The sequence below is a fragment of the Urocampus carinirostris genome, chromosome 9 (assembly GCF_059441175.1).
Source record: "Urocampus carinirostris isolate Australia breed hairy pipefish chromosome 9, RoL_Ucar_1.0, whole genome shotgun sequence".
Lineage (NCBI taxonomy): Eukaryota > Metazoa > Chordata > Actinopteri > Syngnathiformes > Syngnathidae > Urocampus > Urocampus carinirostris.
In genome coordinates this window covers 6,071,226-6,085,820 of record NC_142357.1, presented here as the reverse complement: position 1 = coordinate 6,085,820, position 14,595 = coordinate 6,071,226, and the positions used below count along the sequence as shown (strand labels likewise).

Sequence of the window (14,595 nt, the reverse complement as noted above, 5' to 3'; positions counted from 1 at the left end):
AAATGTTAGATAATTTCATGCCGATTATAAAAATGCATTAATCCTTTATTTTCCTGATGGATTATGGGAAAAATAATCCTCAAACGAGCTAAAGATCTCCTTTATGCGCAATAATAAAGTTTATTATATTTTTTTTGCCGTGTCGCGGTCAATGTGAATATCTGTTAAAAACATTTACAATGCATATTTCAAAATGAATAGCCATATTAATTTCCTAAAATAATGGCCTAATGTTAGTAAATAACATTCATTTTAATAATTTAAAGGGACAATGTGTAATGTGTGATTACTAGATGTCGCAGTTTTGTGGTGTGCAAACATAAATGTCTACTACATAGCCCAAGGAAGAATACAATCTATGGAAACTCAAAGTCTGCTTTACTCCTGCATACAATAAATCACAGCCTCAATGTTTTCTTTGGCCCCTGATGTGATCTTGATACACTATTCTATTATAGACAAGGAATGTTTAAATCTAAGCTTAAAATCCACTTCTATTCAATGGCATATGAATAACATATATTTTATGTTGACAATATCTGTGTACTATTTGCCCTCATGTAGGTTTTAGATCAGGGGTTGGTGTCATAATAGTCTGTAGTAACCAAACAACTATTTTTCATCTCATTTATATGCAGAGTCTTTCACAAGGTGGTATCTGTATCATTAGGATGGCAAGCAATCAAGTAGGGCTGTTTTTTGTAAAATAAATACACATTTCTTGGTCTGTTTCTTTAGCTTTTAACAATGCACTTTTACATAATTGTTCGTGTATTTTTGTTTATCATCCAAATCAGTTTTTTTGTGGGGATACATTAAGTTTTTTTTACCACTAGGAGGTGCTAAATAATACATAATGTCCCTTAAGATTCTTTTCTAATTTATTTGAGAGACTCACGCACCATCTGGTTCCTTCGCATACTCCCAGGCGCACACGTACCCCTACTTGAGAGACACTACACATTTTTTTAGCCTCCCGTTTCTCAATGGCACCTGGTATGTTCGCATTAGTTTGTGTTTATGACAGCAACAACAATTGCAGGTAACAACTGTGACTGCAAATCTAGCCCCTGCTGGAAACAACCGCTGCACAGGCCTTCTACATGTACGCATGCATCAGTACAGGCTGAGCATAAAGCCGCGATCAGTGAAGCTGAATTAAACATAGCCAGGCCTCATTAATTTTGCAAGGGGCCGTCACACTGGGGAACACATCCAAAACCATCAGTGCTGGAAGCCTCTGCGCCCAGCAGGAGAAACACAACTACAGCTTACCAAGTAAATGCTCAAAAATGCACGGATGCAAGTGAGCGTATAGGCGGTGTCACTATTACCATGTGACTAGTATATTGCTCCGCCTCCAAAGTGCTATCGCACACCAGAAAAGAACATTTGTGGGACAGAGGGAGCTTTTTGTAGCCCCTTTTTCTCCTCTCCAGGTAGTGCGCAAAGTGCAGACGAGTGGCAGTGATCTCTAATGTGTTATTCCTCAAGATGAAGACAAAGCAAATGGAAATCTTTTTGTCAAGGGACACACATGTTTTGGGTGCTTTTCTATTAACTCGATAGGAGTACAGTTCTCCTTCGCTGTATTATGATTTACTTTTTGCTGTTTTGATACGTCACGGATTTACCTCGTGCATTAGGTTCTGCATTCAAATTGGCTAAAAAAATCACCCGGCCCCTTTTCTGCCTGTGTCTGCCTGAGTTGAAAACCAATGTAAAACAGTTTGACTAACCTATGCTCAAATATTTATCAATGTTGAGTTTCTCTGTCAACCATTATGTCAGCAAAACACTCTTGACCGACTGCACCCAGGTCCAAATGGCATACGCAGATACTTTCCATCGCCCACGAGGTTAGACTTCTCCGTAGCTAAATGAAGGTAAGAAGCAGTTTTATGCCACATTTTCGTTTTCACGATAACATCCACATGATGGCAACAGATTATCTTCTGAAAAACGTGAAAAAAATAATCTTTCATTTTTAATAAAGTAAAGCAAACTAAGTTAGCAAAATTCTAATGATAATATATCATATATATCACATTTAGGCGCATAATTAACTTTTTTAGGCCAAATTGAGATTTTTGCTCAAATCAAGTTTCAAGCTGATTTGTCTGCACAAGAGTCCAGGTTGGTGAGCCATTTGATACACCCCGGGAGTTAGCAATGTGCGACTCTAACGCCATATGGATGTCTTTAGCACTGACCTTGTGGCTCCCTAGAACTTTTTCAGGAATGATCGAAAAAAAAAAAAAAAAAAAAGTGGCTTTCTTTGTCATTTTGTGCTTTTCTGAAAGAGGACACATACAACTATACATATACTCACATATATATATATGATATGTGCTGTGCCCCATATCATATTTTCAAAATTACTCACTATGTAAATCCAAGATCATGAATCAGCTTTTTTTCAAGTCTCACCTCTCTTGCAACACTATTTCACATTCCTACAGAGTGCATTAAAATCACATGCAAATTGCAGATTATGCAGATTAAGCGATAATTTAATTTACCGACCTCTGGTGACTTTTATATCACTTTGCAACACAGCATGACAGCACATTTGGTATGTTTGAATCCGTTTATTTCACTTTAAAGCCATGTTTTTACGTTAGAAAATTTACTCTTGATGTTAATTCAGGTGAAAAATGCATTCAAGCTTCATATGAATACTTTTTTATCAATCTGTCCTTAAGGCATTATTTAACATTTATTTTTCAATCATACCTTTTTTACTAAGCGTGTTTGAATATTGGCACTAACTGAGGTATGATTTTCAGGTCCAGACAATCGAATACACCTTTTTACAGGCCAAATTCAAGCACTTTTTAAAAGACTTTCAAAGACAATTTTCCAATGTATCCTGTACAATTTAGACATTTTTTTGATGTGAATCATTCATTTTTCAGAGACACAAATATATTTGCGATTTATCTGTGCAATTTTTAATCTTGCGTGTGCATTTATCTAGACATACTGTATACTTATTTGATTTTGAGTAAATCCCAAATGTATTTGTTTTTGAGAAAAATCTCTCCCCAAATAGGTGTTGGTCAAAAATGGGTTTAGTTAGATAAAGTTCTTCCAGTTAAGATTTACAACTAGGAAATGCTTTCTTAAATTTTTGCATGGCCCACAAATCATGTCCATAATTGACATGTAATCCTTGCACTAATACACATTTCAAAGTATCCTGTTTAGGTGTAACTTTCACCTTAGGCGACACAGGACCAGGTACATGTGTCAAGTGTATCAGAACATTCTGAAACAGAATGAGTGCCTCCACAGCTTTAATTGTATTTCAGTTCTTTTATACACCATCGTCTTTTGCTGCAAGCACTGCTGGTAACAGCATGTCTGTGACCTTTTATTCCTCACTATTGATTACTTTCTATCACTCTCAAGAAATCAACATCAGGTAAACACAGTGACAGTAAAAATAGAAGGACCAACCAAATTCTCTGACCTGGTTTCTAGTGGAACGTTGCTATTGAGCACCCAGCTGTCCTGGAGCTGAACAGACTCGGGTGTGGTGGGTCCGTCTCCGGTTCCTGTAGTTGGGGCGTGAATGGGATTGCGGCCTCCTCTCAGGGTGTTTCTGTTCAGGCTGTTTGCAGACTGGTGAGACAAGGTGTGATGGTTGTGAGGAGGGGGCAGTGGAGGCCGGAGTTTGGACTGGGTGTGGTGGTTGGCCACCCCTGGTAGAAGACAGGACAAATGACACAAACAAAGATCATCATACAAATAATTAATCAAGAGAACAAAAGGGTGAGTCAAAGTCAGCAAGAAACCATTAGCGCCTTATGTTGAGCAATGGTGTTAGTAAAGCAAGGTGAAACAGTTTAATCTTCGAGAAGTCAATTATGCGGAATTTTCAGACATAATTCTATAAAGCATTGCACATTTGTCATTAGATTTTCGTTTATTTGACCACAAGTAAGGTGTATTTGCACTATTTGTTTGAGCAATTTTATAGCATACAGCATTAAATGCCTCCTTTCCTCCTCCTTGGGCCAAAAATGTCAGCCAGAATCCAATACCAACCCTTCCAGCACAGAGCTAATGGACTGTTGAGTGAACGAGCTGCAGAAACAAACCCAGATGACCCAGACAAGAAGACCCGTTCACACATCACGTTCTTGTCTGAGGCATCATAACCAAGAGTGTGTATGTGGTGAAATCAATAGACTACATCCGTACAGTGACGGTGAGCTCCACAAAGTTGTAGTGAATGTTTTTTCATTTATATTCAAATACACACGCTCACTCACTGATGCTTTACACAAAGGTTTTGTTGGCTTCTTCTTCAATGTTATTTTGTATGTGGCCACCTTTTTCTATCCCTCAACATTTTTGTCTTTGTCCTCAACAAACAAGTAAAGTTTAATTGATTATTACAAGTTCTCCTAAGACAAGAGGCAAATCACTCAAATAAAAACATAAACTGTTTTTCACCGAATTTAACACATATCATTTCTTTTTGATGGAAACATAGCAAGTCAAACAAAACAATATATGTGTAACACAAGAAAAAATGCATATGTAACTTCCCATGCTACTGTAACTTACTGTAAAAAAAAAAAAAAAAAAAAAAACCTGCCTCCGACTACAGTCAACTACAGTTAGCAGTGCCCCTGATGGACATCTTCAAGATGCACACCAGTCGTTGACAGATTTGCATCAAAACTGCACCGAACAACAGAGCCCTGGTTATCAGAGTCCTGATTTCATTGGGAAAATGTCACACCGAGAGATATTTGCACATAGGTAATAAAGATCCTGTCAAGGACCCACTACAGGTGGTATGGAATTACAGTGCAGAAACACAAATTAGTGTAGTAACGGACAGGGTTTGGTACACTGGATTTCAGGTAGCGAGGCAACAATCATGGTCCAGGATGCAGCAAGGAATCGGCGTTCTGGTTAGTCAAAATAGCGAGGGTGACAATCCGATATTTAGTCGGGCGTTACTCATGATCCGGAAGGGCAGGCAAGGGTTCTGTACTCTGAATTAACAAAAGGCTCGGACAAGAGTGCGTGGAATGTGATATAGAAGACAATGAACTAGCACAGAACCAATAATGACGAGGGAGAGTCGTGATGGGAGGGAAATAAAGACAAGTGACCACAACTGTAGGGAGGACAATTGAACCCAAAAGTTGGTGACTAAATAAGGCAAAGTTGATAGGGGTAAGAGAGATTGGCAGGCCACTTTAGTCCACAATTGCGAGAGATTCAAAGATGTTTACAATTTGAATGTTTGACAATACTCCAGTAATCCAGAGGGTCTGAGTTTTTCTTGACATTCTGTAGGTAGATGAGGTTGGTTGGTTTTGATGTCCCAGTAACAAGAGACATTTTGAGTATTCTCATATTGTATGTGAAGATAGGTCTATTGCATTGAATGCATTATTGTGAACTTTTTACACTCACCTTTAATTCTCATGGCTGAACACATTTAATTGGTAAACACATAATAAACCTCTTTGCATGTTACCTTCCTGATGAGCACAGTTCATATAATAGTTGCAACTTGAAACACCATCAAAGACAATGTGTGGCAATGCTGACATATATGACCCTTTATTGATCTCAAATTTGACCATGAAAGGAGACAAAATGACACCAACAAAAATTTGGCTGGTTCCTTCAATAGTTATGATTATTAATATTCCATAGGATAAGATATCTCAGTGTTTTTTTTTTTTGTGATTTAAGATGCATACAAGGTGACCTGCTCCCCACATCGCAGGGATGTTTGCTTCGCAGCAGATGCTCATGGAAGCAAAGAAAGAGGAAAAGGAGGCTTCCGCAAGATAGAGGAGGTCTGACCTCTTCTTAAGAATGGAGACGTAAAACATCTGTTTGCACATGCTAGGGTACTCTTGAGAGAAAAGACACACATATTCACTTATCCAAACATTTGGGCACCTGCAAGACGATTTGCAATGAGCTCTCGCATCATATATGCAGAGAGTGTAAATGGATATTAAGGTAGGCAGACGTCTCTTGTCCTCTATTTGTCCTACTTTGTCTTATATCTTACACCACCTTCTGGTGTCCTTTATTATGTTGTATAAAGCAACCCGAGATAATGATTTTTGCAAAAACTATGATTTGGTTACAATTGCAATAAATGTGAAAAACAAAAAATATATATATATATATTGAAAACTTTTGGGTAATTTAAATTCACTATTTCCACAAAATGCTCCACAATGCAATGGAAAAAGTGAGCACATTAAATTCAAAAGTGAATTTTGGCACATTCTCCTGAGCAGGCAAAATGTAATTTTAAAAAGTAGAATTGCATACCAGTAATTTTTGGGAAGCCTATACAAGAATTAGTAAATAAGATATTACAATATTCTAACCATCATTTGAAAAGAACAACAACAACAATTTATCTCTGAAATATGTATTTGCTACTCAATTAAGTCGTCTTTCAATGGTTTATGAAATAGTTATGTCAAAAGGGATTTTTGTTTACATGACAACAATGATGTAATTGTCCCTAAATAATTGTTTAACTATGACTGAAAATATTAGGCAAACAAATAATTAAATTTTACTTGATAAAAATGCATTCCAAAAATAACCCATGATAGACGAAACCTGTGAAGTTAAAATAAAACAATGTCTTTTTTTAAACAATACAATTTAATAATCTATTATACATTGAAACCAAAGAATAAACCCTGTTCACAAGCCTGAGTATTTGTTTAATGTATAAAAGTACTGTATTCTCTACCTATCAACATTTATGTATTAAAAACTAGAACCTCTATTAAGAAATGTTTAGCCAATGAAAACGCAGAACATAATGCACAATGAAAATTCATGGAGCAGGGAGAGGTGAAACAAGTTATAGCTAAAGATTACTGGATTATTTTAATTTGATTCATTTGAGAAAAGGTACATCATAATTACAGTCATCGATGTTATTACTATCAAATTGTATTCATAAAAATATAGACATAATACTTGCGGTGAATCCGTCAATAAAACATTTTTTTTTTTAAATTAAAGGATTTTTCAGTGTATGAATAATATAAAAAAAATGCTTTGCTTGTTCTTTTACAACAAAGACACACAAGTAAATTGTTATACTACGTTAGTCCACAATAATCGAAAACCACAAAAAAAAGAGCCTGTTTGCTCAAAGCAGATGCAAAATCCTTTTTTTTCTTGACTCAGAAATGCTTGTGAAAACCGACTTGATTGGCCACCCTAGCAGAACGCTTCAAGCAAACGTGGGCGGATAAAACAAAGATAGTGGACTGATCCATTTGATATGTCCACTTTCTAAAGTACAAGCGGCAGGTAGGCTATTAGCTTGTTTTACCAGGAAGCCAGTTTGACGGAAGAAAAACATGTGGTAGATAAACACGGCAATTAGGGAGCAGCTAGATCTAATATTATTCTCCTGCCTTGGCTCTTCATCTTCTCTTTTCCACTCGGTTGATGAAAAGCATCTGCAGAACGTTTTCTCAAAGCATTATGTTTGGTGTCCATTTGGGTGGTTCTTGTCTTTAAACAAAGGCCTGAATATGGTGTGAAGTGTCATATTGGTCAGACATAGTTAACCCTGGATTACCCATGGGTCATAATTTTCCAAAGATAAAAGAGTTATTGGGTTGTTCATTGTTAAAAGGTGTCCATAGACATTTTAGTACTGTCGTCTAATAGGGCAATTCTTATATGTAGGGAACATTTCCAAAATAAATATTTTGACAAGCGACTGATTATGGTGTTATGCGGGAAATGCACCTTGTGAAGTTTCAGTTCGATCGGACTTATTCAAGAGATGCCTAAGGGCAATTTGGCTTTATAAAATAGGCAATCAGTTGGCTTATTATTTTTTTTTTTAAGTTGCATTTGAAATTTGAGCTTATATGACCCACACAGGGTGTGAAACATAAAAAAAGACATGCATGTCAAATTTGTTTGGTAAATTGGATTTTAGTACTACAGTATACTTAATTTATCGCTACATTTGTTCCAACTCAGTTTTCGGTTTTATTTGGGCCGAGCGAATAATTTGAGTGATATGTATGGTGACTGTGAATGCAACTATGAAACGATGGAGATCTGGCTCATCAGTCTTGGTGATCTTGTCCCTCTCCCAAAACAAGAACACATCCTTTACCACTAGGCTTGCTATCTCCATGAAGGTCTTCTTTTCTTAAAAGTGGAAGTAAAAGAACAGCCTTGACATTTTCCAGAAGGATGGCAGCTGCTTTCGGCTGAGGGTTCGGATGGCTGATGAACCAGACCTCCATCATTTTCCTAGCCATACTTTTTCCTTGAGTACCTTGCTCAGCCCGGACAACATCCGAAACTGAATTCAAACACAATTATAAATAAAACATGATACCAAAATACAGTCTAAAAAAAATAATGTGACATGCATGTTTTTTCGATATTTTGTCGGCTTGTTTGTTTGTTTCCTGCTTTTGAATTCATGCAATTCATGGATGACCAGGAGAAGTCCTCAGAGAGCTGCATGCAAGGAATCAGATAAAGTGGACCATTTCCACGCGGTCCCGGTTGATGTGAAGCAGGACTCTGCCCTTCCTGAAGTCTAGGATCATCTCCTTGTTTTTTTGGTGTTCAATGGAAGGTTGTTCAATAAACACCATAGAGTTAATCTATTGACCACACCATTGTGGTCTGGAATCAGGCCTTCACTTTGCAAAAGGACCACCCTAGTGTCCAGTCTTGAAAAAAGATTGCTAGCCCTCTGAGTGCCAGGTGGACCGACCCCGTTTATCCCACCACGTCCCTGGAACTCGATGAAAGTTACCATCGCTGAAGGTTTCATGGACATCTAATCCCTGGAAGTTCATTATGCCCTTCGATTCAAAGGATGCTCATTCAGTGGAGGAACATTAGCCTGCTAACCTGCCTCCCTCGTAAAAAACACTCTGTCTTCTATACGAGTGTGTTTGCCAGCTGGCAGCAATAACCGGCTGATGCAGTTTGTTTCGCAGTCCTGCATAGGCAAAGTGTTTATTGACATTTTCGGTGGTTAACGGAGAAAAGTTGCTGGGCAGGAAGTGTGTGTGTGTGCGCGTGTGTGACGGGTTTGTGGGGTAGAAATGCCCATTCAGCAGTTAAACGGGCTGTGCCTAATCCACCTTCTCTTCATTGCTACCCTTTGCTTAGTGCTTTTCTCTCAAATTCCCATTCTCTTTACCTCATTTGTCACGTCCCGTTTCCATCCTCTGCACCAAAAATGATTTCTTCTTTGCAATTTTCATTTAGCTAATAGTTATGCATGCTGTGTTTATGGGCATCCTCTCATGTGCTCCTAGTTCGTGTCCTTTTTCTGACCAAATCACACCCTGCCTATTTGTCATTCCTCTCAGACAACAGCAAAGGAGAGCTCAAGGTGAAACCCACATCTTATATACATGCACACTGTATGTGATACTTTGACAATATATATCGAGTGATAGAGAGACAGCCAGTTAATCCACAGGAAAATGTATATTTAAAAATATTTAACTAATCTATAATATATAATCTACACACATATGTATATATATATATATATATATATATATATATATATATATATATATATATATATATATATATATATATATATATATATAACTCAAAATCACAAAACCACTCCCATCAGTTAAGCCTCATGCTATTTAAAATAAATACAAATAAATACAAACTACTAATATTTGAATAAATGCACATTAATGCGATAGTTCATATATATTTTTGCCTATTATTCAAATATATACATGGAGGGATTCATACAAGCATGTACACTATGAAATATACACATAAACAGATGCACACAAATGCAGACTCACACCGCCTCTGCCTTGGCTAGTCATCTTTGTCTAATTAGGAGGCAATAATCCGCTAGAGAAGAGTCATCACGTTCAGCCAAAAACAAACTATGAGCACAAATGCAGTGTCTATTTCACCCACACTTATCCATTTGCATAGAAATACAAACACGGTGACAACCATTATATATACATTGTTAGAAATGACAAGTTAGTGCAAGATAAGCAAACTGCTGCTGCAGCAACAAATCGATACAATTGATTAAAATCGATTATTGAAAGTGTTGTCAACTAATTTAATCATTTATTTGCTGTGTTGTCCGATTTATGAGCCACTAAGCATGTTAAATCAATGCAAAAGTGACATTAAAGGTTGTAGTACCAATATGATCTGGCATAGGACGCTAAAAAAAGAGTATCTGAAAGTAATTATAAAAATATTTTTGTATTGAACTTTGCATTATAACAAGCGAAATTGGCATGAAACGGTCAAACTCTATAATATAAACCATTTTCGATGGAAAATAAAATACTGCCAAAATACAGATAAAAAAGAAAAAAAATTAATACAATAAAGTAAAAATAAAAAGAATAATGATGACAGCTTCAATTCAACACAAGTGACATATCTTTAGGCGTATTATGCATCTTTTGCACATTGGTAATGTTTGTCATATTAAAATATATGACCAGAACAACAAATTAATTGACAACATTTAAAAAAGAAATGGGTTTACATTATACATATTTTTTGTGGATAAGAATTAAAAAAAAATGTATGGCTCTTTCTTTGTTTTGGTTTTGTTTGATAAGTCAAAATGTAATATGATCTTTGGATAAGGTGGTAGGAGGAGCGTATCTTACATATTAGCCGGTGTATAGCATACATTTGTATTAAGGAGGAAACTAAAAAACTAAAAATGTGCTCCTTAAAAATCTGATTTATCTAAAAACAATATATATATATATATATATATATATATATATATATATATATATATATATATATATATATATATATATATATATATATATATATATCGATTCATCCATCGTTATAATAATCGTTCATTGCAGCTCAAAAGCGAACATTGTTCTTGTTTTCTTTTCTTTCCATACATTTGTTGCAAGAAATCCATTAAACTTTTATGAGATTACCAGTGACTTGAGGTGACTTCCTTAGCAGCAGGATGCAAGTTGCTTTTTTGGCTAAAAATAGGTTATGCCCCCCACCCCACCACGTTACTTTCCTCCATGCATAATAAATGGCAAGAGACAAGCGCGAACGTTAGCTCTTTCCAGGAGTGATCTGCTAAGCTCCCTTTGGCCGTCTTAGCTCTCCTGGCGTTCTAGGGGGGAATGATCCCAGACAGGTGCTCTAGGCCAAAGATTATTCCCACATAAAAATTTGCAAAGCCAATTCTCGGCCAATCCACATCAATAGCGTTCCGCTCCATTCAACTGTCAAGCCTGACTAAAAACTAAAGTTATGTCTGTCCACCTGTTAGCTCAAGTAATGGGAACTTACTTTGTTAGTCTGCACACACATAAACAGCATGCATCTTCCTGCTGGATTATCTCACAGTGGTCAGTTTCTGCTCGGCTTGGTCAAGCTCATTTCCTTCCCAGCGTCCATTCGCTCCAAGAGCACATCCAACACGCGTATGGTCCCCATTCAGTCAGGCAGGCGGACACACGGTCACGTCCGGGGTGATTTATTTAATTGCCGCAATTTACATGTCCTTCAACATGCCAGGGCAACTGCCAGGCTGCCAGTCGAAACTCATTTAGAAGACATTAGAGACACAGGGGACAATAACTCTCTGCAGTTATTATGTTTTTGGCGTTTTGAAAAAACAAAACAAAAAAAAACAGAGATCAACACTCCTTCGTTATTAAGGACAAGGGAAGCTACAAAAAATATATTGATATCATATAGGCGTGAGTTGCACTTTGTGTTATTTTGATGTATTTAGAAACAAGGATTAGCAATAACTGTAAAGTTTTAACTAAATTGCAATCGGACATTGATTCATTACTCGGTCATTAAATTAACAAGGCTTTTGTAAGCGATGTTTTTGATTTCCTATGTACCCTATTTTCCAGGTTAACCTAAAATCCTTATATTGGCCATACATGTGAAAGTGTGCCTTATATACCAGTAAATATGGGGAATAGAAGTGGAAACGCATGGTTATGATTACATTATACTGCATATATTAACTGTTCTGCCTTTGAGAAACATAAACAGTGTTCTTCCAGTGCCCTCTTATGGTTGACATTCTCACCGTAAATCCTATTTTGTTGTTGCTTGGGACAATAACTGTCCATAAGTATGAAGCACATAGTGATTACTTGAATGGATATTTCTTTTTATTGTAACAAATGTATAATTAGCAAGCTAATGGGACTTTCAGTACTTTTGAGTTAATTTGTGGAATAATTAAAACAAACACCCCAAAGACCTGCATGATGCTCCAGAGGAAAGTCCAAAATTGTAGGCGATAGAAAGCATCTTCCTCTGTTTAGCCAATTAGAATGCAGGGCAGAGTGCACGATGGAAGTCTGCAAGGTAGCAAAACTGCTCTAGTAAACCACAGTACACCAAGAGTATTTGTAAAATTACCAATTAAATTTTACAAAGATTCTTGACAAGTTTGACACAATTGTTTTCCGCCTTTATGTTGATGAACTCAGCCAAGATTTAAAATAGGCGTATGTAGGTGTATGTGAACAAGAGCATTAGTTTGCAAGATAGTGCCTTTGAGCTTCACTTTCTCTCTCCGCCGGAGTCTGCCATTAGGGTGTCAGTGGCAGAGTGAATTTATTTGCTGCGCGGTTACTGGGCTAATGATTGATGTTGCCCCAGCAAACAGTAAACCAATTAGATGGCTGATGTAACGTCATTTTAAAAGCCTCCTAATCACGTTCTTCTTGAACCTGGGACCCGGGCTTTCCCTAATGAAGATTTATACTGGATCAAAGGAGAGACTAACGCCATTAACAATAGATTGTATTCCACCAAAAATCACATTAGGACTTTCCCTTTCTTTCCCATCAGACCTACGCTAAATATATCTGCTGATTACATGTGGAGCGGCTCAGAGTAGAGAAAAAACATGGGTAAAGAAACAGGAGGGCAATAAGATAGATGCAGTTGGTCCAAAGTAACTAATTGTTGAGACACATGTGTACACTGATATAGATCATTGCTGCTGTGTATGGTTACATGAGGAACATAAATGGCTGCAACATGCTGATTCCGGCTCACAGGGCCCGGAACTTGCAGCGAGGAAATTTCCAGAGATGACAGATAAAGCTCTGACTTAGTGATAAGTTTCGAAGACACTCAAATTAAGGAGATATTAAAACAATGTATTTTGAACTTCCAAGTACAAAAGGGGAGTGAGCCCAATACTCAGAAAATAAATTCCAACCTGTTCTAAACCCTCCCTTTTTTATCAAATCTCCTAGGTTACAAAAAAAAAACATATGCCCCACGGGTGGGGTTATCAAGAGCAACAACATGATTGGGCGTGACAATGTTGTGAACCACGCAAGTCAAACAGAATGACATGAGTGTATTAATCTGGCTACTCCGAGTATGTAAAAAAAAAAAGAAACGAGCCTCTCGGTCATTTCTATAAAAAGTTTTTTTTTTTTTTAATAAATGCAAACCGAACTGAAATTATATACTGTCAGCTTTAGTAGACCTTGCATAGTAGTTTGATCTGATGTAGTCTAACCGTTTTGCCCATGCTCTGCTAAAACGTTTATTTTGTATTTATTTTTTCATTGTTTCAAACCATTTGATCCATCCATTGTCTGCAGAGCTTATCATCAATATGGTCAGGGGGTTGCTGGAGCCCATCCCACCCATCTCCGGGCAGTGGGCAGGGGACACCCTGAACTGGTCGCCAGCCAGTCGCAGGGCACACAGTGACAGACAACTATTCACCCACTCATTCACACCTAGGGACAATAAGAACTGGCTAATCAACCTGACATGTATGTCTTTGGAGTGTGGGAAGAAACCGGAGTGCCGGGAGGAAACCGGAGTGCCAGGAGGAAACCTACGCAGGCACGGGGAGAAGAACAGGGGCGGCAGTAGCTCAGGAGGTAGAGCGATCGTTTTAGGATTAAGGGATCCCAGTTCGAATCCCGGCTTGTCCGTGTTACATGTCGAAGTGTCCTTGGGTAAGACATTGAACCCCCAATTACCCCCAATAAGCAGGTTAGCGCCTTACATGGCTGCACAGATCACGGCCGCTATTGGGAAATGTGAAGCACAATGTAAAGCGCTTTGGGAAGTCATTGACTTGAAAAGCGCTATATAAATGCAGATCATTTCATTACGGCGGCAGTGGCTCAGGAGGTAGAGCGCTCGTCTTGGGATCAAGAGATCGCAGTTCGAATCCCGGCTCCTCTGTGTTACATGTCGAGTGTCCTTGGGTAAGACACTGAACCCCTAATACCCCCAATAAGCAGGTTAGCGCCTTACATGGCTGCACGGCCGCTATTGGGAAATGTGAAGCACAATGTAAAGCGCTTTGGGAAGTCTTGACTTGAAAAGCGCTGTATAAATGCAGATCATTTCATTTCATTTCATTTCACACAGGGAGGCTTAAACCCTAAGACTTTGTACTGTGGGGATGCGACCTAACCACCCAGTTGCCGTTCTGCCCTCATTTCAAGCCAGTCTGAAAATAAAAGCAATATAATGTATTTTTTTCAAAGCTCCCACTTGAGTTTGTATATCGTGGTAAGTTGG

At 37.7% G+C, this 14,595-nt stretch overlaps 1 protein-coding gene across 4 annotated transcripts in view; it reads right to left on the bottom strand.

Moving 5' to 3' along the window:
• The window catches only part of LOC148359176 (teneurin-2-like), a 444,001-nt gene that overhangs the window by 131,301 nt on the left and 298,105 nt on the right, over positions 1–14,595 (bottom strand). For all 4 annotated transcript variants that reach the window (XM_088344352.1, XM_088344353.1, XM_088344354.1 and 1 more), the window contains one exon: positions 3,476–3,707. In XM_088344352.1, coding sequence (XP_088200478.1) covers positions 3,476–3,707 — 232 coding nt within the window. The remainder of the gene's footprint in view (positions 1–3,475; positions 3,708–14,595) is intronic.